This window comes from Leuresthes tenuis, unplaced genomic scaffold, assembly GCF_036924035.1.
Source record: "Leuresthes tenuis unplaced genomic scaffold, fLeuTen1.0.hap1 SCAF_3, whole genome shotgun sequence".
NCBI lineage: Eukaryota > Metazoa > Chordata > Actinopteri > Atheriniformes > Atherinopsidae > Leuresthes > Leuresthes tenuis.
Genome location: NW_027325357.1, coordinates 8,586,039 through 8,613,373, shown reverse-complemented (window position 1 = coordinate 8,613,373; position 27,335 = coordinate 8,586,039). Strand labels below are relative to the sequence as shown.

At 42.0% G+C, this 27,335-nt stretch overlaps 2 protein-coding genes across 2 annotated transcripts in view; both read right to left on the bottom strand.

Moving 5' to 3' along the window:
• The window catches only part of phc2b (polyhomeotic homolog 2b (Drosophila)), a 32,484-nt gene extending 14,151 nt beyond the window's left edge, over window positions 1-18,333 (bottom strand). The window contains exons 1-7 of the mRNA XM_072381665.1: window positions 18,189-18,333; window positions 8,663-8,990; window positions 4,775-4,936; window positions 4,561-4,638; window positions 4,193-4,354; window positions 3,475-3,609; window positions 3,057-3,351 (exon numbers count right to left, since the gene is read on the bottom strand). Coding sequence (XP_072237766.1) covers window positions 3,057-3,351; window positions 3,475-3,609; window positions 4,193-4,354; window positions 4,561-4,638; window positions 4,775-4,936; window positions 8,663-8,932 — 1,102 coding nt within the window. The 5' untranslated portion in view covers window positions 8,933-8,990; window positions 18,189-18,333. The remainder of the gene's footprint in view (window positions 1-3,056; window positions 3,352-3,474; window positions 3,610-4,192; window positions 4,355-4,560; window positions 4,639-4,774; window positions 4,937-8,662; window positions 8,991-18,188) is intronic.
• Window positions 18,334-18,798: 465 nt separating this feature from the next.
• LOC140303060 (dynein axonemal heavy chain 8-like) overlaps window positions 18,799-27,335 on the bottom strand; it is a 32,353-nt gene continuing 23,816 nt past the window's right edge. Inside the window, 24 exon segments of the mRNA XM_072381664.1 lie at window positions 18,799-19,101; window positions 19,186-19,307; window positions 19,473-19,662; window positions 19,837-19,989; window positions 20,062-20,218; window positions 20,326-20,486; window positions 20,596-20,697; window positions 20,782-20,898; window positions 21,378-21,533; window positions 21,621-21,773; window positions 22,490-22,563; window positions 23,096-23,298; window positions 23,387-23,502; window positions 23,591-23,712; window positions 23,793-23,983; window positions 24,238-24,490; window positions 24,585-24,690; window positions 24,834-25,016; window positions 25,106-25,261; window positions 25,347-25,502; window positions 25,593-25,764; window positions 25,934-26,061; window positions 26,147-26,284; window positions 26,483-26,698. Coding sequence (XP_072237765.1) covers window positions 18,814-19,101; window positions 19,186-19,307; window positions 19,473-19,662; window positions 19,837-19,989; window positions 20,062-20,218; window positions 20,326-20,486; window positions 20,596-20,697; window positions 20,782-20,898; window positions 21,378-21,533; window positions 21,621-21,773; window positions 22,490-22,563; window positions 23,096-23,298; window positions 23,387-23,502; window positions 23,591-23,712; window positions 23,793-23,983; window positions 24,238-24,490; window positions 24,585-24,690; window positions 24,834-25,016; window positions 25,106-25,261; window positions 25,347-25,502; window positions 25,593-25,764; window positions 25,934-26,061; window positions 26,147-26,284; window positions 26,483-26,698 — 3,813 coding nt within the window. The 3' untranslated portion in view covers window positions 18,799-18,813.

Sequence of the window (27,335 nt, the reverse complement as noted above, 5' to 3'; positions counted from 1 at the left end):
AGCATTGAAGTTCTTGCCTTTCAAAGCTTTTGGTAATTATAGTTCTGTGAAAAAGTATTTGCCCCCGTACAAATTTCTTCTGTTTTCTACTTTATTGTCACACTTAAATGTTTCAGATCATGAAACAAACAAAAGTTTTTATTCATTCATTTAGGGAGAAAAGCCATCCAAACCAACCTGGCCCTTTGTGAAAACATAACTGTCCCACCGCGCCTCCCTTGGTGGCAACAACCGCTGGCAATGAGTCTTTTACATCGCTGTGGAGGAATTTAGGCTTTGTAGCCCTTTCCAGACTGATCAATGACTTTGTTTCTCAACTGTTCTCGGTTTTCTTTAGATTGAGGCATAAAGAGTTGCTTTTTGAGATCTTTTAGTCTACTTCATGTTGTCGATGATCTGAAACATTTAAGTTTGACCAAAAAAAAAAGCAAAAACAGAAGAAAATCTGGGAGGGGGGGCAAATACTTTTTCACAGCACTGTATATTAGTAGAAGCTGGCAACTGACATTGTTGCTACCGAACTATGCCAAGAAACAGGCATCATGTGCAGACCTGCTCATTTAATCTGCTAATATTGTGCTTCTGTGGGCTCCCTGCTGTGGTTTTATAGTAAGTTGTTAGCTCTTTCTTGGCGAGGGGGAGGTGGTGACAGACAAGCACTGCACCAAGCCAGACGGCTTAATATTTGCCCACCTCCCCAATTCCTCCTCTTTGACAGCGAATATTTCTCAAAAACAGAAACAATGCTGACAACCAAAAATAGCAGGAGCGATGAATCACCCCTCTTGAATTTTAGTTTTTCTCTCAGACAGTTCTTTGCTGAGTCGTATTAACCACAAGGGAAGCCAAAGACGGTTAACTTCACAAGTAAGTGGGTCAAAGTTACAGATGCGTTATTGAGCTACTTGACTTCTAAATTGCCGTTCTGCATAAATTTGATCAGACAGGTGGCAGAAATTCCACACTGAGCAGAAACGCAGAGGGACGGACCCTGATGGGTATGTAAATGTCTCCTCAAAAGTCAGAATTCTTATGTTTCAGCTGATTGTGGAGTTTCTAATTTCCAACAATTCACACATGGAAGTTGAGCCCCTTCTCAACCAGACATCAAAAATAATATTTAGAAGCAGTAGAAATTTACTACATGTTCATCTTGTGAGTTATAAGTAAACCTTGACTTTTTTAAACAGCAATTAAGTCAATTTTGCTTTAAACACTTAAATTGCTTACTAATAAGAGAGTAGAGACGGGGCTAATGAGTCACTAATGATATCTAATATAAAGCAACGGTTATAGATGAGGTGTGAAAAGTCCATCCATCTCCATCTATCCAGCAGGTCACTAGACATGAAAAGACATGAAAGTGGTCTGTAATTTGAGCCTGAAAATTCAAATAAAAAGTCAAATAATGACCCCCCCAGCCTCCGTAGCTCCTGATCAACAGCATATTAACTCCCCAGCATCTCATGTGAGCACCTGTCCCTTGTGGTCTGCTGCTATGGCAACCCAAGTGTGAAACCAGATTTTCGGCTCCCATCATCCCTTTCATTTTCTGTGAATCCATTACTGAAACAAAGCAAGACACAGTTGTGCACTGACACGCTCAGATAATCCCAACTCCCCCTCCCTCAACGCACACACACACACAAAAGAAAAAAAACAGGCAAACAACAACATCCTGCATCAACACTGCATTCAGTCTATGAAAGCTTTACAGTCACACAGAGACGGATGGGGCACAAAGATTATTTTGTGAAATGTGTCTCATCTGGAAAATCTAAAGAATGAGGAAAATGCATCTGAGGGATTTTCTCCTGCAAACAAACTGGACTCAAATTGATGCAATCAGCTGGTGCTGCTGTCACATTCAAAGCCATTCACACTAAAAAGTAAAGAAAAAACTAAAAGAACAGCTGCCGATTTTCAATTACTCAAAAAGTGGTTAAAGAAAAAACAAAAAAACACTCGCATGGCAGTGCGCCTCTCATGGCTTCTCGCTCGCACAGCAGCCACGCTGTTCCAGACACAAACCAACACGGTCTTTAATACGCCTGCTTTCACCCCTTTAGTGAGCCAATGGATTTGCAATGCAGGCCCTGACATGTCACACTAACAGCCAAGAGAGAGAGATCCTGAAAGTACGCAGCTTTAGTACTTTCTCCTCTAATCTTATTGCAAACACAATGACAGCTGCCTTAAACCACAGCTTTAGCTTAAGGTTTGAAATCTACATCTGCGACGAAAAGAAGCATGCAGCAGCTGGCAGACAGTCTATCTGTTTAATTTATCTGCCGGCTGAAATGAAAACAAATGTCAGATGGAACTCTGAGCATCAGCACAGAAATGACATGAAACCTTTAAACTATGCGGACTGTTTACATTTTACACACCACAGGCTACTCTGTGCCCATTTGGGCTCCTCGTCAGAGAGAAACTAGATTGACGCTGAGTTTCTACAGAAATCAGAGCAGAATCAGCCGCTGTGCTCAGTCTGTGTCCGCGCAGGATGCATTCAGGGACAGAGCGAAAATAGGCTACAATGAGATTATTTGACCAAATGAGGGAGCACCTAGTTGATGTGGAAAAAGTCACTCGAATAGACTCTGTGGGGAGCATGAATTTCATAGTGATACATTAAGGTGTTGAGATATGTCCAAAACAACCAGCATATTCTAAAAACAACCACAAATGTTTCTCACTTGGAAGTTAATTTGGAAAAAGACATCTAATAAGTGAATGTCACGTAATGTGAATGAGATACATTTGCAGCATTTTGAACATTATTTGTCAGTTTTAAAAAGAAAGAATAAAGAGTTGAAAGAACTTTTTAAAATACATTACACTCTCACATATTGTTTGGTACAGTTTTTTCATTGCTTAATTAGCAGATTATCTTACTGATTAAATTATTGATATGTCCAATAACAAAACAATTAGATAAACACTCCCTGTGCGATCAAATGCGATAAAGTCAAACCGTCATTGGATCTAAGATGACAGCATTCATCAGTATCTGAGGGGGTTTTTAACATTTTGGAAGTCCAGGCTCCACTTACCTGGAGCAATCAGAGGCTGAGCGCTGACGGCTGTGACGCTGCGGCTCATGTTTATAGCTCGGACTTCTGTGACTGCCGCACTGTCCCCCTTCTTTAATCCATCAGAGGGGCTGTCGGAGGAGCTTGCCTTGCCTCCAGCAGACGCTTGAGTCCCTTGGCTGGGGTTCTTGAGCAATGAGGCGGGCTGAATGGGCACCGGGCTCTGCTTCAGACTGAGAGCCTGCAGGGTCTGAGTCTGAGAGGAGGATGTGGTCGCCCCCTGCTGGCCACGAATAGCCAGATTCTGGACCTGGTTCTTGAGATAGTGTAGATATACACCAAGTTTAATTCATGAGTGATCTGCTAAATTTGTAACATCAGAAGGTATCCAGAGGAGGATGGTGATGCTTTTAGTGATGACATGTTGCTATGGGCCGACCTGTGATGAAGCCTGCGTGGAGCTCTCTGACTGGACAGCTGTCACCGTGGCAGCGGGGGTAAAGATGAGCTGAGGGGACAGAGGAACAGCTCGGCCCAGGCTCCTGGCTACCTGCACCAGGTTACTCTGCTGGGCCTGGAAGAAACCACACGTAGAAATTTGAAGGAAGAAATAACTGAACCAGGAAAACAAATATACACAAAAGTTTATAGAATCTTTTTCCTCTGCTCTGGACAGGCTATTTTGTCAAATTTGTTTCTCTATTGAGTAACACACTCTCATTCATAGTTCATTTCTGTCCTCTGGGCATCTATAAAACTGGAGATACTCAGCAGTTAACTGATATAAACATAAATGAGATAATTAGAGGGAGATATGGCTATCAGTACACTCAACTTTCTGTCACAAGCATCACATCCGACAATGTGACCTCCGAAATGTTTTCCGAGCAATAATTCAGCTTCAAACATTTTGTTCTCCGCATTTGTCTTGAGCACTCTGAACAGACCATCCCGACCACCTATTCTGATGACAAGATGAGTATAAATCACGCTACATCCTACAGAACAGACACAACACACACAGAGTGCTTACAGCACAAATTTAGCCTCAAATGAACAGAATCTGACTGCAAGTCGAGCTGATTTTCGGAGTCTGTTTATATTCATGTACATCTGCAGTGTGCCAGTGTCTATGCTCCTCATCGCTGCGCTCTCACCATCTGTGCACGCAGGTACATCTGCGCCTGGCTGGCTGTCAGAGTGGGGCTGGACTGGCTGCCGAGCAGAACAGCTTGCTGGGAAATACTGGTGGGGGTGGAGCTGATGTTCTGGGCCCGACTGATCAGCTGAGCTGCAGCCGGGGAGGTGGTCAGGTTGATCTATGGGGAAAGATTAACAGGATTGTTTGTTATACACCTTTTAATGGCTTTTCTGTTATCTATATGCATGAACGAGCACAGCAGACATCACTGCCGGCTTCCTGTTTCTGATATTTATTTAGTTTTAAGATGATCTACTTAGAAAAAGATCAACAAACTTTAAGAAGATGTTATGAGGCTGGTTCCACACTCACAGATCCACCTACCGTAGCCTGAGTGGACCCCGTCTGCTGAGATGAAGTGCCATTCTGTGAGGAGGTTTGCCGACCAGCCGCGATGCTGGCCTGTCACGAGGGAACACACAAGAGGGAGAAAGAGTAATGTACAGTTTCTGAGAGACATTTTGTAGCTGGTCACCAGCAGCAGACTCCTCATGTCTGAAGAGTCAGAATGATTTACATCTGACATCGGTTTTCTGACCTGCTGTACAGCAGCGAGGCTCTGCAGCTGGGCGGTGCTGAGGTTGTGCTGCTGCTGGAGGGCGGCGGTCTGCAACATCAGGTGCTGCTGCTGGGCGGCGTACATCTGCTGCAGGTACTGCGCTGCTGTGTTTGGCTGTCTGTGTAACGCCTGCTGGAAAACCTGCAGATAAAGAAAGAGGCAAAAACAGCTGAGCAATGCCCTCCAGCTCTTTCATTCATTCATTTTTTTACAAAAAAAGAAGAAAAAAAGAGGACAGAGGACAACCTACGGCGTTTCTGTTCTGCTGTACGATCAGTTTTTACATCTCAAACATGATAAGTTCAGAATAAAAAAAGTTTGTGGAAATGTACCCGTTAGGTCTCGAGTCTTTGTTCAAACCTTTGATTCAAAAAAAGACACAGAGGTTTGAAAAGCTGTCCGATTCACTACAATGTTGGGATTTAGGCTTTATTCCATTTAGCTTTAGCAATCTTTTTTCATTTCTATTTTTTCCTCCTAAGAGTAAATATCCATGTGGTGAAGTTACCTTAGTTAATCACTTGGTGACAACGTGATGAAAACGAATCCTATAATTTAACTGAGACAACGCAGTGTGTACACATCCTGAACCTGGTGACCAGATTTGTTTCGACCCCTCTCCTCGTGTCCAAGTCCCTCCCACTAGATGTGCGATTGGAGGAGTTGAGGAAAGACACAAGGAGGTAAGCTAAGAGGCTATAAAGTCAGTCTTTTTCCTGGGGAAGCGAATAAACTCAGGTTTATTCCTTTTTCTGAAAAAAACTTTAATGTGCCAAACTCTCCTTCCAGTAACTTTGAAAGCTGAGAAGTTAAGTCCTGAGTCAAACTCTGGCCCAGAACGGGACTTTGTTTCCCCCCTTCAGATGTCACCGTTGAACACCAGTGTGTCCTCACTTTATAGTGAGCATCCTCTCTCCTCAGGGTGCATTTTAGGACTTCATTCAATCCTCATTTAAAAGAATTTGCTGTGAATGATTTCAAAGCCATAAACAGGAGAACCTGCAATGAGAATTTGACCAGACACACACACACACACACACACTATACTGTGATACGAGTCTGCAGCAATGAAACCACAAATGTTCAATAAATATTCTCCAAAAGTGCATGAAAATGATGTCATATATATCATATCAGAGACAATACTGAACATTACTCCTTCATCAAAGATTGTGATGTCACAGGTTACTTATACTCATCCTCATTTTTATCCACATGACTAATAGTCAGCAAATAAAAAAAAGTTTATAAAAGTTGCAGCCGCAAGTAGGGGGTGGAATTACTTCCTTTTTTCTCAAAGGAGGGTCCGGTGTGTCCGATGCTAAAGGAGATATTTAAGGAAGCATTGGAGCTCCTTTCCTTAGTATTTATAGAATTCAGACAGCTCATATCTCGGCTGCGACACAGATACTTCTGGGTCATTTCACTCAGTTGGGAACAAAACAAACAGACAATTCGACCACCCCCCCTGAGGTTTAATGCGATAAGCCTTCCAGTTTAGACGGTTCCCTGCTTCAGCCCACCTGGCTCACATTAATGAGTCATTACCAGCCTTCTGCAGAACTTGATGACAAGCTGGAGAGCTGAGAAAGTCCTCTAAATCGGAGTCATCATTTAAAACATGTACGGCAGTGGCTCTCCAGCACCAGGACCCGGAAACACCGCTGATCATGTGTGTGTTGCTTATGTGTGCATGTTTTCTGGTCAAATATCATCAAGCCTATGACATGAAGAAGTTTGAAGTCCACAACAGTGCACAATAGCTACTGCAAAAAAACCCAATTAGATGGTTTTAAGCCCTGTTGGAGAGCACTAAATAATTCACACTTGGTTATTTAATAATACATGTTAGACGAAATTTTGCATGCATCACATTTAATTGAGTCGGGCTGCAAAAGTCAAACTAACTGGATTTAAAAAATTCACAGATTCAGATACACTGAAACAAGCACAGACTTTAAAACAATATCGTGCTCAAAAACATCAGCGAAGCCGTCAAAAACAAACATCTCGACCACATCTTTCTCTCCCATCACAGACGCTGCTGCCCAAAATCTTAGCATCACATTTATGAAAAACTCTGAATTCTCAGAATGTACAGCTCGGCGTCATTCAGCAGATATTTAGATAACTTGTGATCCATATAACGGAGTGAACGGGGCAGGGACGATGCAGCCTCTAAATAAGGCATTATCTGTCTTTATTTCACCAATACTTTAAGAAGAATGAATGAACGAACGGGTACTATTGCTCTGTTAGCTCATAGCTACAGCAAAATTTGATAAATATCCTGCCATGTTGCACAAAACTAGCAGTAGCAAACTCCGTCTGAAGTTAGCCGACTGTCACAGAGCAAGGAGTAAATAAACTGTGCTCCAGGGGGACGTGTGGATGAAGTGGCCCCAGTAGAGTGCCTGTGTAGAAATCCCTCTGTTAGCTCTCCTATAGCCGCAAGTAGCCACATAACAGCACCTATGAGCTAACAGAGCTATAGCACACGTTCGTTCATTCTTCTTAAAGTATTGGTGAAATAAAGACAGATAATGCCTTATTTAGAGGCTGCATCGTCCCTGCCCCATTCACTCCGTTATATGGATATACACTTATATAATATCTTCCGAAGGACGCCGACTTTCGCCAAACTGTTCTCGGTGAGTAGATAAACGTATTTCATGCCAGAAATAAGGTCTAGGTTTAAAAATACCGGAGTCCCCCTTTAAAGCTACAGCAAGCGGGCAAAGAGGGGCAGATTAAATGGAAATCAGCACATCAGGAGCTGATGCTACTTTAACAGACAAAATTGCTGTTAAAGCCGTGTAAATTCATATGTAATGCGACATTCAACCAAGCTGAGCGCATCAAAACATCACATTCAGAAAGATGATGCTCAATAACATCAGGAATTAGGAAAAAAAAAATATCATTGTTAGAAGAAATAAATAAAAATGATCCTTCTCACAGTTATATGATCAGTAAAGTATTATTTGTGGCTGAGCGATTATAAATCGATCAAACTGATTAGTCAATGTAAAGTTGCTTTTAATTTGATAAATGATCTCCTGTTCTGACAGAATTATAGAGCAAAAAAATGTCTGAAGTGTTGTTTGAGTGAACGTTTAATCAATCATCAGAAATTAATTGTCATTCTTATCCTTACTGGAACTCATTTGGATTCTTTGCAAACACACACAATTATTCATGTGATGGAGGAAAAAACAGACAATTCAAAAAGTGTTTCAAAACTGGCAAACAAAACCCGGGCCCTCAGTCAGGAGTCAGACAAGTCTCAACTTTGCCTTGACCTCAAAGGGCTAACAACATTTCCTCACCCTTCACCCCCGCAGACGCCATCTGCCATGTTGCCAAGCAACTAGAGCGGATGTTGACCTGCAGTCCAAGATGTCACAAAACCAATGGGATAAACACCTCCAAGTATGAGGAAAAAATTAGTAGAGGTGGAGGACATGAGCACTAAAGACCTGCAGTCCTTTATGCTGAGAGGGCTGCTGGGTGACAATGGTGTTTCACCACTATCAAGCTGAGAGCAAGAGAGGGGGGGGCAAGTGATATAATTACCCTGCTGTCAAAGCATCAGCACTAAAAGTTGAGCAGACAGTCAGAGACTACGACTGCATAGTTCAGGGGAGCTAAAGAAGAGAAGCTTTCCTTCTCCTTCTTTCAAACTGCAGAGATCCTGTGAAGGCACTTTGGTCTCCTCCACCCTTTAATTCATTTCAACTTAAATGCTGAAATATCACGTTCTGCATTTAAAAACCAGAAAGCTGTATGTGGCCTTATGAACACCAACAGAAGGCAGTAGAGATTGTCAGTGCACAACCTGCCCAAAGACAACACCAAGACACTCACCTGGACTGTTTGGCGGTCAGGTATTCCGCTGTAAACGGATATCTGAGGCAATGCCTGTCTTCCTGCTGTCGTGCTGCTGCTGGCAACACTGCTTGTGTTTCCGTTACTGCTGCTGGTGGAGGTGGTAGAAGCAGCAGTGGTGGTGGTGTTAGAGGTACCACTACTGCTGACAGCTGTGGTGCTGGCTGAGCTGGAGGAGGAGGAGGTGGCAGTGGAAGCGGTCCCAGTACTGCTGGCTGTGGGAGCAGGGGCCCCGGGTTCACTCTCCATGGTGCCCTCTGCTCTTCTCACCTTTGACCCTCGACTCTTCTGAATGGCTCTCCTGTGCCTTGAAGGCAGGAAAAAGGAGAGCATGTGAGGAAAAGGCAAACCAGCGTACAAGACTTTCTTTGAACACGAAGTACCGAATAAGGCAGCAGAAGGTAAACTACACCAGAAAATGTAGATAATAAATCAGCATCAAGGAAATTTACAATGTAAAAACAATGAGTAACAAATAAGATTGTAAAAGAAAAACTAAATAAATGAGGCTTAATGCGAGATGAAGGATTTAGATCTAATATACCTTTTGAATAAACGAGCAGCACCTGTTCCATCAGGCTGACAAACTTTCTTTGTAACCAGAAATGCAAAAAACATGGTTCAAAACTTATGTTTAACGTGCAAAGAACCACTCAAAGTTAATTCAAATTTCTGAGCAAAGTTGAAGCCTCAAGCAGAAGTAGATTCGTTTACTCAACTTATACAACTGAAATAATACATCTGTTAGTAAGCCGATGAAGTCAAAGATGTGTTTATGAGCGTTTTTTCCCATGTAACCTTTAAAATGAGATCATCAATGAGTGGTCACAAGAAAAAACATTTGTCAGGAGATTTGATGTCACCTTGGCTGTTAGGACACTGACCTCTACAATTTTAATTTAAAGACAAATTAAAAGATAAAATGCCTTTAAAAAAGGCATTATCGCTTTTAACGACGACATCATGACAGAGGACATGGACCAAAGGAGAACTACAAAAACATAACTTATAGTAAAGCCTTATATCTACGTTATATCTGGATCTACGTGAAACTAAGTGTGAACTTTTGTCTCCATTTATACACGGAGCACCTTTGTTTCATAAAGAATACATAAAAGTCTGCTTTGGTTGCATCATTTGTAAATATTTTGCTGTTTGTTTGTTTTTTTCTGGCTATTTTTGATATTTTTTCAAAGGGTCTGACCTGCTGATTTTGATCTTCTTTCTAAAAACCATATTTGACAGCATAGAAAAGTCTTTTTATTCAACTTTTGTTTTAACTGAAAATTCCTCTGCACGTTTATAGTAAAACACTGACCACAAATAACGTTTCATTCTACAGAGAAACAGCAAGTCACGGGCATTTTCTCTCCATCACGCTCAAAAATAAAGTAAAGTCCTCCTCCTTCCATTTTAGGATAATTCGATATCCATCTAACCACATGTGGAAAGTTACGAGTCAAGGGTTAAGATTTTTATGGCTTTGATGCAACTCAGATACCGTTCACACCATTTGTTTTAGATGGTGCGGAAATACTAGTGTAGATGCAGAATTCTCACATCAACTGACTTTTAAAAGTAGAACCGGGCCATCATCAGTCGGTTTGTCTTACATTGCATTAAATGCAGGTTATAAGTAGTTTTGGTGGTTCTTTAACAGCCTGTTTTCGCCTTACAGATATGTGAGTATGAGAAGTTGTCTGTAATACTGTGCACATGATGCTTTTACTTGACAACAAGCAGAAATCTGTCCAGTTCTGGTCACCAGCTGAGTAAGTGGTGCATCTCTGCAACTCTACCGGTTATGGCAGTTTATATCAGTCAGGTTAATGCTTAAAAACACAATTTGTGTCTTAAAATGTACAAGTGAGGTATCATAACGCAGTTTAGAAAAGTAATGAAATCTAGTGAATTTAGCTTAAAAGGTAGAGCACGTGGTATGACGAACATCTCATGTAAACAACACCACATGTATTCAGTGAGAGCCGACTGGAAAGTATCCTACAAACCTCAGTCAACACATGGATATTTGCTGAAAGTGTGAACATCTCTGATTAGAGTACAATCTATCTCATGAGTGTCAGACTTTAGAATCGTGTCTCTTCGTCCGCCACAAACATTAAAAGAGGAACGATTAAGGCCCCTCTTCTATAAGAGCCTTTTTAAGGCCGGTCTTTCAAGACAGTGGTGGGATAAATGAGTGTGAGTGAAAAAAAGTACTAATGTGACAACAGGACAGACTGCTAGCTGTGAGGTTAGAGGTGATCACTTTTAAGTTAAAAGGGCTACAAGGAGAGGAGAGCAAGTGAAGAGCGAAGGACGAGGATTTAAATGGACTGGAGTGAAAAGGGGGTGTGATGGAAGTAATTAAATAAGCAGCAATGCTGCCGCCACACTGCAATTCTTAATCCATTTCCTCCTCCTCCTCGTTATTCTTTTGAGAGGATTAAGAGCCAAAGCAAAGCTCTATAGCCCACTTATGCTACAAAGAAGACTTGGAACTTAACTGCAGTGCTATTAAACCATATGTTACCTCTTAAAATAGCGAAAGCAGAACAGCCTTAAATAGCTCTACAACGCTTGACAAAACAAATCGCTTTATAAAAGGCTGATATTTAAGCTTGACCAGTGTCAGCAGAACTGCATCCTTACAATGAAAACTTTAAATGCAAGTTAAGAAAGGCAAAGAACTGAAATTAGGAGCTAAAATTACAGACCATGAAACATCTCTAGGAGATAATGCATGGAATGATCTCAGCCAAAACTCAGGGGAAACAGACCAGTACCAAGACCAATCTTAAAATCTAAATGCAAAATTTCAAGTCTACATATTTGTGCCACTAAAAAGGCTGAAATGTAAGAAGACACCGAGAGTTTGTGGTAGTAAACAAAGCACCACTGCTGCCAGAACCTGCACTCATTAGCCTAGATCCCAGAGTCTGCCTCCCATCGCCTCCTTCTGTGTGGAGAGGGGAGGGAATCCCCTCTGGTAACGATGGCTTAAACCCCTGTCTCTCTGAGCGGAGTCATCCATCCATCAGTGAAGGGGGGGGGGGGGGGGTGGAAAAAACACCCCCACTCCAAACCTAAATCCCACTTCCACATCTACAATCAGGCTTTGAGTTGGTTTCGGGGGGGAAAAACCCAGAACACATGGAGTGAGTGGTTAAGACAATGTGCATGACGGAACGTCAACAGCATGACAATTTCTCACTTTGCGCCTCTAATCTGAGGACGTATTGATCAACTCGTGCTGGAATTACAGGTCAACAAGAACCGACTGTCAGATTTTTGTCTGGATAATCTGCACAGCCAGCGGGATGATGAGACCGGCAGCCAGACTGGATGTCTCTACGGAGCTTACATCACAATAAGGAAGTCAGAAGCCTCCATCAGGGTCCATCAGCCTGCGTGCAGGACTCAGACTCAGATGACCCGCATTAAAAATATCACGAGAAAGCATTTGTCAGCTCTACGAATCGACCGATCTCTAATGGCTTTAATAGCCTGCATATTAGAAACATACACTCTGCTGCTGAGACAAAGCCCCCCCCCCCCCCCCCCCCAAACCCTGATGCTCCATACCTCCTCCGACACCCCCAACGCGATGCAGGGGTATGATGCCCCATCCCCCGGGAGCGAGCGGTCCTCCTGCAGGATGCTGCTGCTCTTTGTCTGTCTGAGTGGCAGGCTGGCTGACTGACTGAGCGTGTACGAGGGTGTTTCTGTGCTATATCCAAACCCCCAGCCCCTCTTGTCTACCCCCAACACACAGCGAGCTCGTCGTCCCAGCATCAACACCCAAGTCTACCAACCAGGCCACGGACTGCCTCCTGATTATGTGGTATCCTAGCGACAGCCAACGGGGTGCTTATGGAATCCCCGTGCGGGGCACCTTGCTGATTGGACAACAGGATCCTCACTAATGAAGATGATGGTAATGACCTTACTCTGACTCTCCTCCCTCTCTGATGCTGCCTGAAAAATGAATATTTTTGAAAGCCTGGACCCCTTAAAGACTGTTAAGTCTGAATAATGCTACAGCTCATAGTTATTACAGCCATTTTGTTAACAATGACAGCCCTAGACTAGACTATTCTCTTAGTCTAGACGTAAAAAGCTGGAAAGAAAGAATTGAAGGTGCTTTTGGCTGCAGGTTATTTCTACAAATAATCCTCAGCTTTAAGAGACCAGTGCTGCATCACAACAAAGAAAGTCCAAGGTAATAGTAGGCACAATCTTGAACAAAACTTCCTCCAATTACACTGAAATAGCACCATTTAATCCAAACACAACAAGGATATGAGCCAGAACCAACAGTGCGTGGCACATGCCAACTAGAGGGAAGCTGCACCCCCCCCCTACCAATTACAGAAATGAAATGCAAAACAACAACATAGCCCCATAAAAGTGAAATGAGAACTCTGAATTCAAACCTCTAATGACATCAGAATTCATTTAAGTGGAATAGGCTAGATAAAACCAAAGGATAATGGCATGCTTATGGTCTGCCCCACCACATTAACACGCCACCCGAGTGTCGGGATATATGAAATGTAGCCATTTGAGTCGTTTGCCAGTGCTGTGGGCTATTGATTGGGCCAAGCATGCACGAACTGCATTGATTATCATCTTCTCATTAGCATTTAGATTAGCTGGTGATGCAGCCAGAGATGCAAGCCTAGAGTCTCACACTTGGCTAGCAGAGCTGCACTGCAGAGGGGGTCAAAACAAATGGGGAAGACTGAGGATGGGGTGTTACACTTTTCATATGAACTGTTTGATGATGCTGCTCAAGATCTGGAGGCCTCACTACAGGACAAAAAAAAGCAGCTGTAGTGATGTGAGGGGCGAGGAGTGGCCTTGTTTTAGAATTCCTACATTGAAAACGTCAAAAAAATTAAAGTTTTCTTGAACACATGCAGACCCTAAACTCAACTTAAATTCTAAATGACAAAACAATAACATACAAACTATCAACACAGCATTAAATGGGCCTTGAAAATTTAAAACATGAGCCCTTTTAAACAGCTAGTCATGTACTGCCCTAAGGGGTTGAACATATTAATAGGGTGGGTCAAACTATGAGTGCCCCCTATTATTTGGTGAAGAAGGCCTACATTCAATCCCACAGGGTGGATGAAGGATCTGCCAGCCAGACTCATTAATTTTTTTGGTCAGAATTCAAACTGTTTAAAATGGGTTTTAATCAGTAAAACTAATCAAGTGTGAGACTTTAGTCAGCCTCCTTCAGAGACGTCCTGCAACAACTTTTGAAACATAAATACGTGTTACCTGCATGTAGATGTAATGTTAAGATAACATGTTAAACCCTTAAGTGAGCAGCATTTCCTTGGAGAACTCTTTAGTGATGCTGGGATTATCCCTCGAGGCTGCAGATTGTCGATGGGCCTTGTCCGAACAGAGTAAGCAGGGCAGGGCCTTTGTTAGAGCGTTTCAGACAGAGATACCCCTCCCCGAATCCCCCTGATCCTGAGGCGAGATTGGTCGGGTATCCGTAATTGAGTCATCTGACTCGGTCGGACTTTGTCTTCCACAGCTGAGTAGACCGGCACAAAGAGACTCTGGCTGCTTTCCAGGTTAAGCGTGCCGCGTGTGTGAACAATTCCAGCACATTAGCCCCACGCTGTTAAGATACAAAACACTTTTACTTGACCTCCGAGATGCCCGTGGCTTCTTTCTGTTAGCCTTACTCAGACAGAGCTTAGCCCATAAGATACAAAACGCTGCTAAAGATGAGTTGAACCAAAAAGCATGGAGACTGACTGGGGAGGCTGCAGCGCCAGCAGAGGAATGATATATTCTTCTTCTGATCTATAAATACCTCAGTTAAATAGTTCTGGAAAGCTTGTGGACTTCTACCATGTTTCAATCAAAGCAGTCTCTACGGCATCAATCTTTTTTTTTTTTTTTTTTTTTTAAATAGGTCAGGTTTGAGCTGAGATGAGCAGCACGAAACTGAAATGCCTTCATAACTTTCTATTAATGCCAGCAGTGAACCGAGCAGTCTTCAGAAGTGCAACACACTCAAACTCAAGAAAAAGTTCAAACTTCAAAGTTGCTTGATCTGTACCTTTCCAGTTTTACTGAGACGGAGGTGCCCAATATGATGGATTCTAGAAGGTGAAAATCATTTTATGCGCACATCTCCTGCAAAACAACTTAGTAAAAGATGTTAAAGCAGACAGAAAAAGTAAACCTAAATATACAAAATTGTTCCCCGAGATGCATATGAAAACCAAGGAGGTTAAACTGGTCGTTCCACTGATTTTATACCTTCAGCTATGTGTTTTTCAGTTTTAATGCAATAAGCAGCATGACTCACAGCCAAAGTCTTACTGACAATGTTTTTGCTTTACTTTAACCTGTGTGGATGATAACAAAACAACAGCTTCCCAACCATCATATGGAAAATAATGTTAAATAATGTTAAACATCTGCTCTTACTTTTCCTCCAGCAGGTGGCTCTTTGATCAAATACAGTAGAAAATGTGCCATCAGTCGCTGACAAAAAGAATCTGCTTGTAAGTGCACATGGATGTGGACTGACATGTTTCGAATGTCAAATGAGATTAACACTCTGGACTAATGAGAAAGTCAAAGCTCGATCCATGATTCTGACACAACATATCAAACGTGATGTTTTTTTCACACGTACCGACGTCCTGCTTGTTAACTAAATGAAACACAGGCTGATGTTGCTCAGTGGTGGGGCTTCTCACAGCACGTTACGTTCTGACACTTTGATTTAACAAAAGTGGACTTAATATGCAAGTGTCAGCAACAGATCATAACTGAAGGCCTTAAAAAACAACCCATGCTATTACTTTTCACTTTTACCACAGAAAAATCCAACAGACACATGTCCAAGTTGTAACACAACAAAATAAAGATGCCAAAGGGGGTGGACAGCTTTACAAAGCAGTTTATGTTCACATCTGGTGATCATTATGCCAACCAAAGCTTTCCCCGCTTTGTTGCATAAATAAAAAAAAAATATGAGAACAAACATTAAGGCTGAAGAAACACGAGACAGTTCAGCTGATTATTATTGTATCCAGTGGACAGCAGGTCAAGAGGCAAGTGAGTATAAAGCAGATACAGATGAGAGAGTACTGGAGCCACCTCGTATGTAAATGATCACTTCTCAACAAAACATGTGCAAAGTGTCTCTCTCCTGCTCTTGTGAAATAAACAAATCAGCCTTTTCAGAATGCTGATAAATAGCCCAGAACAATTCATTTGAATAACAACTTACCACATCAGATCAGGTGTCAGCTATGAGAGAAAATGTGAAAGTAATTCAATGGCAACTCCATAAGAACAGCTTGTCATGCTTTTAAGTGGATAAGGGCCCCAGCAATTAAAGGAAAGTCGAAGAGCATCTTCAGCCAGCCTGTTGCTGCGTTTATTCTTGGAGAAATCACTTGGCATGATCCGACTCTCCTGAGTGGATATAATGAGGAGGAGGCGTGTATCATCACCAGAAAACAATTGACTGACATTCTGCCCCCCCGTCAAATTATTCTACATCGGTCCCCCAGCTCAGATGGGGGATGTAAACGTAAAAGTCAATGGACATTTTTGCCGAGGGTGTTGTGCTCGGTTCTGCTCGACAAGCATTTACCAACCAAAACTTCTCAGAAGGAGGCTCTGAAGCTGACGGAGACATGACCGGTCCGTTTCAACAGTCTGCACAGCAGCTGGAGGCAAAAAGTCTCAGTCCACCTATTTAGGACCAACTCCTGTGGTCCAGTCAAAAATAATAAACTATATTTTTCATGCTCAACAGAAACTGTAGTTTGGTCCTGTAGGATGGTCGAACGGCATTCCTTCCTGTTTCAGTAATCTGAGGGGGTCATCCCTGGGAGCCATAACTGAAACATAGACACCACTGTATCAAGGAAAGTATTTAAATGCCTTGTTTTAGCAGATGTGACATCTTAAAAAGACAAACATCTTAACAGAAAAAGGAGTATAGGATCGAATGCAAGTTAAACCGATAGCCATTCCTATTAATAAGTTATTTGGAGTCGTCATATAGTGTCTTACAGGTTTCATACATCAAGAACAGTCATATTATTACAACAACATGTGCAGTGGGTGTCTTACAAAGTTGGCTCCCAGGAATGCTCAACAAAGAAGCACACAGTAACTTTCATAGAAACACCACAACAAAACAATCCAGCATCAAAACACTTTTCACTTTCTCAAGCCTCAGGTTTGACCTTTAACCCTCAACATCAAGTTTGTTAGCAGATATTTATTTCTATTAAGGTCAGAAATGTCTCCAAAATGACCATCAGTGTATGAATCAGGAGAAACAAATCCAGATTTTATCCTCATAATGACCTGTCGACAATCGTTGGCCAAGTGCTTTATGAGAAGCTGATCCTTGTTAAGTGAGAGTTTGCTGGAGCCTTCAATGGTGTTCCACTTCATAGCACTTCTGTTTTAGCTTCACATCAGACAGGAGATGAATATGATGATTACTACCATGTTTATATACATTTCATGAGCCGCTTCTGCTGAATTAGATGCACTTTTTAAACATCCCACATCAAAATGTGTTTTTGTGAGAGTTGCAGCTGCCTGGTTTTAAATATGGTTGGAGAGGCTTAGATACTTAGGATGTTTTTCTTTTCTGAAGACCTATTATGGTTGTTTTGACTGATTATAGAGAGATAGATTACCTTTTAGTGTGGGAGGAAAAAAGACTTAACAGCTGCAAAACACCAATACTAAACACAGACACTGTAGTGGAGCTTATACTATGGCTATCTCGACATTAGATATTCAAAGCACGAGTGTGCGGAGGCATGGAGAGATGCTGATACTTAAAACTGTACCTAAGCGTACATACAGAAACTATTACGTGCCATGGTTAGTGAAAATGCACCCACGTGAGCTAATAACCAAAAAAAGACACATCAGCCTACTTCTGGGCCATAAGGACATTCTCGTTGATGACCTTCATCTGTCAAAACAAGCAGCTCTGTCAAATGTCACGACCTGTGGGTACAAAGTTCCTCAAATAGTCTCAGCACCTGGGTAAGTTTAACCAACACTAGTGACGACTCAGAACGAGGACACAGTTAAAATGACTGAGGAAGAAATATTCCTACTCCTCATTCTAGTACGTTTAAACGTTTTCGTTCACGCGCTAACTTTCATTCATAGCTAATTTTCTCCACTCCAACTGACACAGAGTTTTATTACAAAGCAAGCTAGCGTTAGCTTTGGTTGCACAGTTACTCTCGGTAATACTCATATTTCGTGGGTTTCTGGGGCTCTGTCGCTTAAAAAGTTAACCGTCAAACGAACGTCAACATTAGCAGGAAAGCTAGAAACAAACGCTCGCTGCAGCTTTGGGGCCGTGGGGAAACATTAGCTTGAGCGACCGATTAACCTCTCGCCTTCCGACACACACAAACACGTACAGGAACTGACCCAGAGCCAAAAATCAAAGCATTTGTCGATTTACCGTATTCGAGGACCTTGTAGCCTCCGTATGGACGATTGTCTCCGATGTTGCTTCTGGTATTCCACCTACAACATATATTTCTGGACGGTGGCTCGCAGCGCCCAACAGGCTGAGATCAGACCAGCGACAGCTAAAGCATAGCATAGTCGAGATGCACCGAAGCAACTCTTTTCGATTTGCATTCCTGTCTGGCAACGTCACACAAATACAGCCAATGAATACCGAGTATCATGGTGATCCCACCCCCTCTGATCGTTCAACGCGACTGTCAAGTGGTGACCACGGTCCTGATCTCCATGGTAACAAAAGAGCTGCTGGAGCAACCGGAGCTTTCACTTCACTTACTCATTGGCTCATTAACGTCACCGTGAGCTGTGGAAAGCCCTCATTTAAGTGTCACGTCGAGTTGCTCGAAAAAAATAAAAATATATTTTTAAGGATCGACCAGTTTAGATTAATTTAAACGAGGCTTCAAAGCTAGCAAACGTAATATTTTTATCACTCAAGTTGTTGATCAATGGCTCCATAGATGAGTATCACATACATTTTCAACAAGTAAATCATCTAATCTGCAGATAAACATTTATTAGTTTTTTGGACATTAAAAAAGTAAAACAGTTGTCTATTATTTGATGTCACAGAGCAGGGCAACCCCACGTAAGATCCAGTGGTCTGGTGACTGGACAGTAGGTAGCACCACTGCTGTGATGTAATTGAGATCTGTACGCCTTGGTTTCTTGTAGATGGGGCAAACGTACAGCTTCGGATCCACAGCAGAAGTGGATTTGATGGCAAACATGTGGATGACAGGCATGGGTGTGAAGAGTACTTTGGGTGAGGACTCGATGAGATTGATGTTCTTTCTGTTCCAACCAGCCCCATCCAGGAACAAACCATAGACATAAACTCCCTCCTGTCGAGAAAAGGCATTCAATAACAAAATAACACACAGTTACATTTCTTTCACATCTCCAGTGAGCAGAAAACACACACTCACCGTTGGCGAGGCTGTGATTTCCTCCATTGCCTGCTTCAGCACTTTGTTGTTCAGTGTGACTGTGTCCAGAGCCCAGCCTTTGTTTGCTCTGGTTACTTCTTGTCTCATAGCTGTTAAAAAACCTGCAAACATTCAACTAAACATTAGGTCAAATAACGTGTAACTTTAGCTGCTGGAAGTCTTTAAGAGGCGTCAGCTCCGTCATGCTCAAAACTTCAAGGTCTTAACCGGTAATGCAGCCGACCCAGTTTTTGACAGGCCTTGTTCCATCACAACCACAAACTCACCCTGAGGGTTAAAGAAACCCGTCATCCAAAAAGTTTTGGGCCTTCCTTGAAACACCCAACTATGGAACTGTTTGTTTCTCTCGAGAAGCTCGGTGTACCAAAAGCCCAGAGTGGAAGACTCCCAGGAGATTTTCCTCCACAGGTTGGGCACACGAGCGTCAAAAATATTATCCAGAGCATCACGAAGATTCTAGGAACAAAGTACATACCAGGAGTTTCAAAGCATGTTAGAACCTCATGAAAATCTAACTAACAGAGAATGTTTGATGAAAAAATATGAAAAAACTGAGGAACAAACATACAGAGACGTTCGTATCTTAAGAAGCAAATATAAAGCGATGTGGTGAGGAATCAGAAATCTTACATCACTCATTATTATTGTGCCATCAATGGCCAGCTTCAGGTCAGTCAGACTCGAGCGCACCAGAGAGATGATCCTTTGCATTCGATCCACTTCCTGACGTAGGAAGATGTTCATTGGGTTAAGAGCTCCCATTGTCATCAGTCTGGCTTTGACCTGAACCCGTCAAAGTTAGAGTTTAGATTTAGAAAACGTGTAAAAAGCCTGTAAAAAGCCAAACAAACTGACCTCATGCGGAATGTAATTAGGGGGCAGTTTGTCCAACATGTCCTCTGCCATGTTATGAACGATGGACTCTCGAGTCTCTCCGGATCCTCCTCCGCCTTCCTTGGGCTGAATATTTGTGACGGTGTCTAACACCTCAGCAGATGTGTTTGTCTGGTATCTGGTCAACATTCAATATAGAAGAGTAATGCAATAACATCAGAGACTGTAAGTACAATGAATACATCATGAAAGGTTTTAATGCTTCATCATGACAACACTCCTTACGTGATATCAGCATTAGCGTGCAGACCCAGTGCTTGGGGTGAATCCACAGTGGGTAAGCTTTGAATGTTCTCCATGTACTCCTCTACTGTCTTACACACAGCAATTTTATAGCCCGTGTAGAAGCAAAATGTTGGGTCAAACATCTTCTTACTGAACCACACCTGTAATTAAGAACATTCAGCTTCATGTGTCGTATCAAATGTAATACAATGCAACACAAAACACCTGAAGTTGGAACACACGAATCAACAAAAAAACTGGGATTATTACACGAGCAAAACACTTCAACAGGCGTTTGTCATAGTCATCTGTGACTCTTCCTCCATATTGCACCTCAGCGAGCATGTATCGCAAGGTTACCCATGACACGTCCTGTGGGGGGAGACACAAAGTGGTGAGTGAGTGAGGGAGGATGACCAAAAAAAAAAAATGAAACCAGGGCTGTAAAACACTCACCTTCTTGGGGCCACAATCATCCAAGTGTCTTTCAACAAATTCAACACTTGCAGAGAAATCGGCCGAATTGAACTCATAAGGTATGTTCCAACCTAAGGGTCCAAATTTACGCCGTTCCTTGCAAAGCAAAAAAAAAAAGGTTACCATATAAAATCAAGTTATTGCGCAGCCAATGACACAACAGAAAATCGCTGCGTTATTATGACGAACAGCCTTCCTTCTACTGGAGGAAAAACACGAGTTGATATGTGCTACACTGGAAAATACAAACCACTGGAGACTCAAACTTCAAAAGACTATAAAATAAACTAAAGCCAATCACACAAAACATTCTCAATATGGTAATGAGGTGGAATATTTTCCTAATGCATTATGAAAATGGCACAGATGACTTCATTATCAATTATGAGATTAATAATAATAATAAAAAAAGGCTACCAAAATAAGTCGGGCCATCGTCAAGGTTACTTATAAATATGGTTAGTTCTGTCTGTTTCTTATATAAACTTTGCCAGGAGCAAAGCATGTATTCTTTTTTACTATTTCCTTTAAATAAAGCTCCACTACAACGCACATGAACTTAGAAAGCACAGTACCTGCACAGCAGTGTGTAAAAAGGCCACACCGTACAGCAAAGGCTTCCACATGGGCAGGTTGCTGACTTCCAACTGGTTCTGTGAAATTCCTGCAAATGTTCGTTTCAAACCAGCACGTATTCCCTGGGGGGGGTCGTTGGTAAACTTGATGGAAGACTTAAAGGTAAAGAGATGAGAGACAGTCTGTACGTGTACAAAAACTCTTAACATCTTCCTTTATATGACAATGTTGCCAAGTCTCACCTGTAGGAGTGTGATGGAGAACAGATCGTGTGGTTCTGTGGTGATCCACACCCTGAACGTGTCATGCATGCTCTCTGCAACTGTGATAGTTTCTAGCAGCTCATCCATAAACTGCAACCCCAGGTGACAGTTCTGCAGAAGGACCCAACCTCCCTGTACATATCCAGACACAAAAGCCCCGCATCAGGTAAAAGGGTCAGCCATTGCTGTTGAAAGCAAGAAGCAACACTCTAGCTCGCACATCAGGTCAGCAATACACTCCCACATGAAAGCATTCACCAGATTCTGTCACCTGCTGGAAGTTGGTTTACTTTGTGAACTTTCAATTAAACGATTTTCTTGTCCACAAGCTTGAGAGCCACTCCTGAGCCCTGTCATCATATACGTTCGTTCCAATAACGCAGCCAGCATTTATGATTACCACCCTATGAGAGCTGCTTTCACAAATGCTTATAAATGCTTATAAATGGTATGTAATGTTTTAATACCGCCAGCTGGTATTTATAAACTCTGATTTGCATTACAAATCCCAGTCAGACATGTAAATTCTGTGTGTATGGACATTTGTAAACCACAACTGTAAATATTAACACTATCTGAAATGTCAGATGAAAGATGACATCATTGGCTTGTCAATGCTGCTTCGATTTTACGTTCTTTAGTCTAAATGTTCCCCTTGCTCAGTATTAATTCATTTATCTTTTTAATGGCGGTCAAACTGTTAGCTGGTCTTGGTAGGGAACCTGAACTGAGGGGTTCATGGTCAAAGAACTGGTACCACTGTGGAACAACAGAGCAGGTCCTGGAACTGCCTCAGTTGGAAAGGCTTAACTCATGCATTATACTTCTTCAGTAAAGTCTAAAAGCACCTCTGTCATTGATGTCTTCAGCAGCTTCCTTGCATGCACTTCTTGTCCTTGTCCCATAGATATTGCTCTGCATTCTATAAAACGAAACAAACATAGACTTGAACATATAGAGTGCATTTAAATAGTACTTTTCCCCTGGTCTAATCCACCACTCAGGACTTTGCAGTACAAGCCACATGCCTTTAACCACACTGTACATACAAAACAAAATTATCTTTCTAACACAACATAACACACACACTTACACAAGGATGAAACATAACGGGCAATTAAGGGCCACGGATCAAACCACAGACCTTTCGATTAGTGGAATTCTAACAGCCACATACATGAGTTGGATTGCCCTGTGAACACCCGAGGTGCCAAAGAGCATACAGTAAACAACATCCAGGATACTGTTGCTTATCACCGTCACAGGGACATAAATCACAAAATTTAGGTTTCATACAGTTCCAACTGAACCGAAAGTAGATAGTGTCGCAAGTTGGAAACTTTTCTGAATATAAACACAACCAGAAGTCACGAGATTTTGGCATTACATTTTAAATAGAAAAGAAAAAAGTTCAGAAAAATAAAAAAACAGGGGGCAGGACAGGGCAAACTCACCGAGATTAAGTTTCTTGGCAAGTGCTTCGATTTGGTCAGTGGGATCTGAGCCCATAGAAAGGAAGCATATTAGGGGGGTGCGAGGATCACTTTCCTCCCAGGTGCTGTGAAGGTTCAAGAGGACAGGCTCAACAAATCTCATGCCCATAGAGTCTCCCACATACTTCCTGGCCTGAGACAAGGTGCGATCAGGGCACCAAGACCTGTGAGAGAAAATGCTTGTGAGATGACTGTATTATATAATATGGTGTATTCAAACATGTAATCAACATTCAAGTAGGAGGACCCAACCTTATCAACAAAAGCTTATGGAAAACATCAAGAGAGTTGTATCCATCTGGAGGGACACCTTCCTCTGGGGCATCAAGATTGAGCCATGCTTTCCAGTTTTTCCCATTTTGGGACACCTATAAACGATGTCAATACCAAAACTGATGACACTTCAAGCAGATTAAGAATTCAGATGTACAGATTATTCGAGGATCTATGACTTACCTGGTTTATAATGTTAGTGAACTGTGGCAGCTTGCTGAGCTCTACCAAGTTCAGCCACACCATATCCAGGATCCAGCTGAATGGCTTTGTTGGACAGGTCTTCAGGTCAAGAGCTGCGCCACCTATTGTTTCATTAATTATGTTCAGGGATGTCAAATCCAAAAGGCAATTCAACTTTTCCTGCCAGTGATGCACACCTTACCTTTTATAAGAATCTGAAATTTGTTGTGTTCTATTCTATTATTCTGTAAGTCAATCTTGAGGGCCAGCAAGAGTGTGAAGATGAACTTGTGGTTTTCATAAAGGCTTCTGACTGTGTATCGGAAAACCTCAAACGTCAAATATTCAATAATATTTGCAATACGCTTCTGAGTTTTGGAGGACTTCTCAGACCTGCAAAAGCATATTAATTTTAAAAAAATCACATACACGAGGTAGGTAAAGACGCAGAGAACAAGGCAGATTTGAAGATTATCATCACACCACAGCGTGGGTAAAGGAAAATCTTTGTCAATTTATTTTTCTTTTCAGACAAATTTGTTGGTCATTAGAGGAAGTAATGGTGGGATTAGTTTAAGAGATTTATTCTGAAACATCTTATGACAGGAATGTGCTGACATACTTCTTAAATCATGATGAAGCCATACCTTGTGAGTGACAGATCAAAGATTTTGAGGAACTGACCCAAGGAGGTCTGGTACATGATATTGACCATGCTCATCTCCGTGATGAGGAAGTACAGTGTGCTTCCTCGAGAGGCAACTGGACGGTATTCTGCTTGAGCTATATTGATCTTTGCTTCCGCTTCAGCTGCAACACTGAGCTTTACACTAACTTCCGCCGCAGTTTGCTTAGTCGTGCTCAGAATGCCAATCATGGAGTCATCGTCAACCAAAGAACCTTTAATCAGACAAAAAGACACACTTTCACTTTAGGAAACAAAGCAGGTATGACTGGAGAAACTGGCATTAGTCTACGACAGTAACTGTAGGACCTTTTGTGCTGCTGAGTTTGTACAGCAAGTTGTCTTCCAACTCCTGCATCTTTCTTTTATTAGCAGTTACATCCTCAATTAGTTTCAATCTTTCTGCTTCTAGCTCCTGTTGAGATGAGTGGAAAAAAACAAGAGCCAGTCAATATCATATTCTTACACTGGAAAAACAGTTAGCAAAAACAATCACAGATAAAGGTTTTATTTTTCCACAAAATGATATTTTTAAACCAAATGGGGAAAGCAACTCACGTGTTTTTCTTTGAGGATGACTCGACCGAGCAGCTGGTTCTCCAGGCCCTTCATGTTTACAGTGAAATCAATAATGGATGTTTTGGCGCTGACTTCTGGAGTGTATGCTGGATTAGGCAGTTTGGTAGTTATATAGAGCTGGAATCCATCCATTACGTTTATCTCTTTGTCTCCTACTTTGACCTATAAAAAGACATTTAAGACAATTTTAAGAGTGCATGCATTTTAAAGTCGTATTGTTACATTTGAAAGAACATGAAAGTTAAAAATACCTTGAAACTGGTCCCAGATTTAATAAAGTTTTTCTCTAGCACATTATCCAGGGCAGGGTCAAGCTCCTCAAATATATCCTCAATGAGCAATGGGCGTCCCATGGAAATGCAATCTTCCAAATGTGTGCGAAAGAATTTGTGGTTGAGCGACGTGGCCTGAACATGAAATCGGGTTACTTCTACGACATGCTTTACTTGAGCGTGTAAAAATGACACAACTGAAAAACATTTGGCTATATACTTGAAGTTGGTTGGCCTCTTCTTTTTTTTTAATCCAAGCTTTTCCCTGAGTCTGTGGATCGATGAGGAGGGGATATCTTGTTGCTTTTGTGACAATGATGCCATTCTGAACTGACAAGTCATCTCCTGGGAGTCCCTGAAGGTTCCACTCACTTATCTTAAACATAATAGATGACAAGTCAATGTTTCTAATGAAATGATTAACTTTTCACAGAACTAGTATTAAGAAAAATGGCATCATTCTTACAGTGGGAGGATCCACCAGGGCAGAAATGATGTTGAGATTTTCTGTAAAAGGGATTTTGTGTTTCCGGAGCTCCGCCTCCCAGATGTCCTTCAACAACATGTCACGGAAACTCTGGTTGAATGGACCACAGTACGACAAGAAGCCGGTGAGCTGGAGTACGTCGCCCACAAGTCTGAAAAGAAGAGCAGAAGCAGCTGGACTCATTTAAAAGCTATTATCAAAACCTTTTGAATGTGTCCTTGAAGAACCAATCCTGAATAATAGCAATTAACCTCTTTAAAGACATATCCCCAGTGGAATATAACATCTTAATATTCAATTGCATTTCCTTTGTAACCTGCCTGTTTATTTGTGACTTAAATTCTTTGCGCTGCTCTATCCAGCGAATTTTCTCTCCACTAAGGCCGTCAATAAGTGCAGATGCAGCCTGCATTTTATTCCTACACATCTCAGCATCATCCACCAATTCCTGAAAGACAAGAGGCCTGTGTCAGCTACAATCTCTAAATCTAAATAAACGCAGTATTGGCATTTTTCAAAAGGGTGCGTCACACCTGTTTCTCTTTCATTGCAGCGTCACATTTGGCCTTGACTTTGTCAAACTCTGCTTGCTTTTCAGCCAGCTGCGTCTCAGCCGTGCACAGCTCGTTATTAGCCACTGTTAGACGGCTCTCTTGAATGGCAAGGTTAGCCTGGAAACAAACAATGCAGTTATATTATAGCATAAAAAGGCTTTGAGTTAAAAATTAGGTTTAATCATCTATTTACCTAAAATGGATTTAAACAGGCTGAGAGTTTTAAATGGCATTATTGGAGAAGAATAGAATGACAAATCTAAAATGAAAAAGAAAAAAAAACACAGTCACCAACACGATGAACTTTAACTTTACCTTGAGTGGCAGCACTTCTTTGTTGATGGCAAAGAATGAGGCCATAGCACGAGTCCATGCAAGCAGACCAGCTACATTACCACACACTTTCTTGGCATTTTCCATAGTGTAATCCTCCATGTCAAAGTAAGGCCTCAGTAGCTCCACAGTTTCCTCGTTAATGCTGTCCTTTGGGAACTGCTGGAGGGATGTCATGAAACCAGCACCACTCATAAGCTGAAAAGGACGAAACAAATGAATTCATGAAAATGCCATTTGTGAGGAAGAACACTTTTTTTTTTTTTTTTTTTTTTTTTTTTTTTTTCCCCCTTGTCCTGTTCAGCATTATGGCAGCAGAATTGTAGTCTGAATACCTTTGATGCCAAACAGATTTGCTTTGCCAAGGGAAGTTTTATAAATGTAAAGCTCCCCTTGATGCCCATTTATTTATTTTTGTTTACAATATATAACATGTAATAGAACTGAACCGGACCGGGGGACAAGGAAAGAAGAAGAGGAAAGAAGAGGAAACAGAACAAAAATAGAAACAAAAACCAGACAACCAGCTGCTACACCTGTAAAAAACAAAACAGACCAACCCACCCATACTGTGGCGCGTCCAGGACAACCCAGCCCCCCCAGGCACAGGCAGGGCCCCCCCCCGGGCGCAAGGCAGCGCCCAGCCACCAGGGCCCAGGCCCAGCACCACCACCCATGCCGGAGCGGCCCAGCCACCCGGCATAGAGCCAGCAGCCACCACCCCAAGGCCTCTAAGGGAAGAACACTTAAAGACTTAAAGACTGTGTAAAGGGAATTCAGCCATTTTCTTCTAAACACATTAAATAGGTCATAAATGTATTTCTCAGCAACGTGT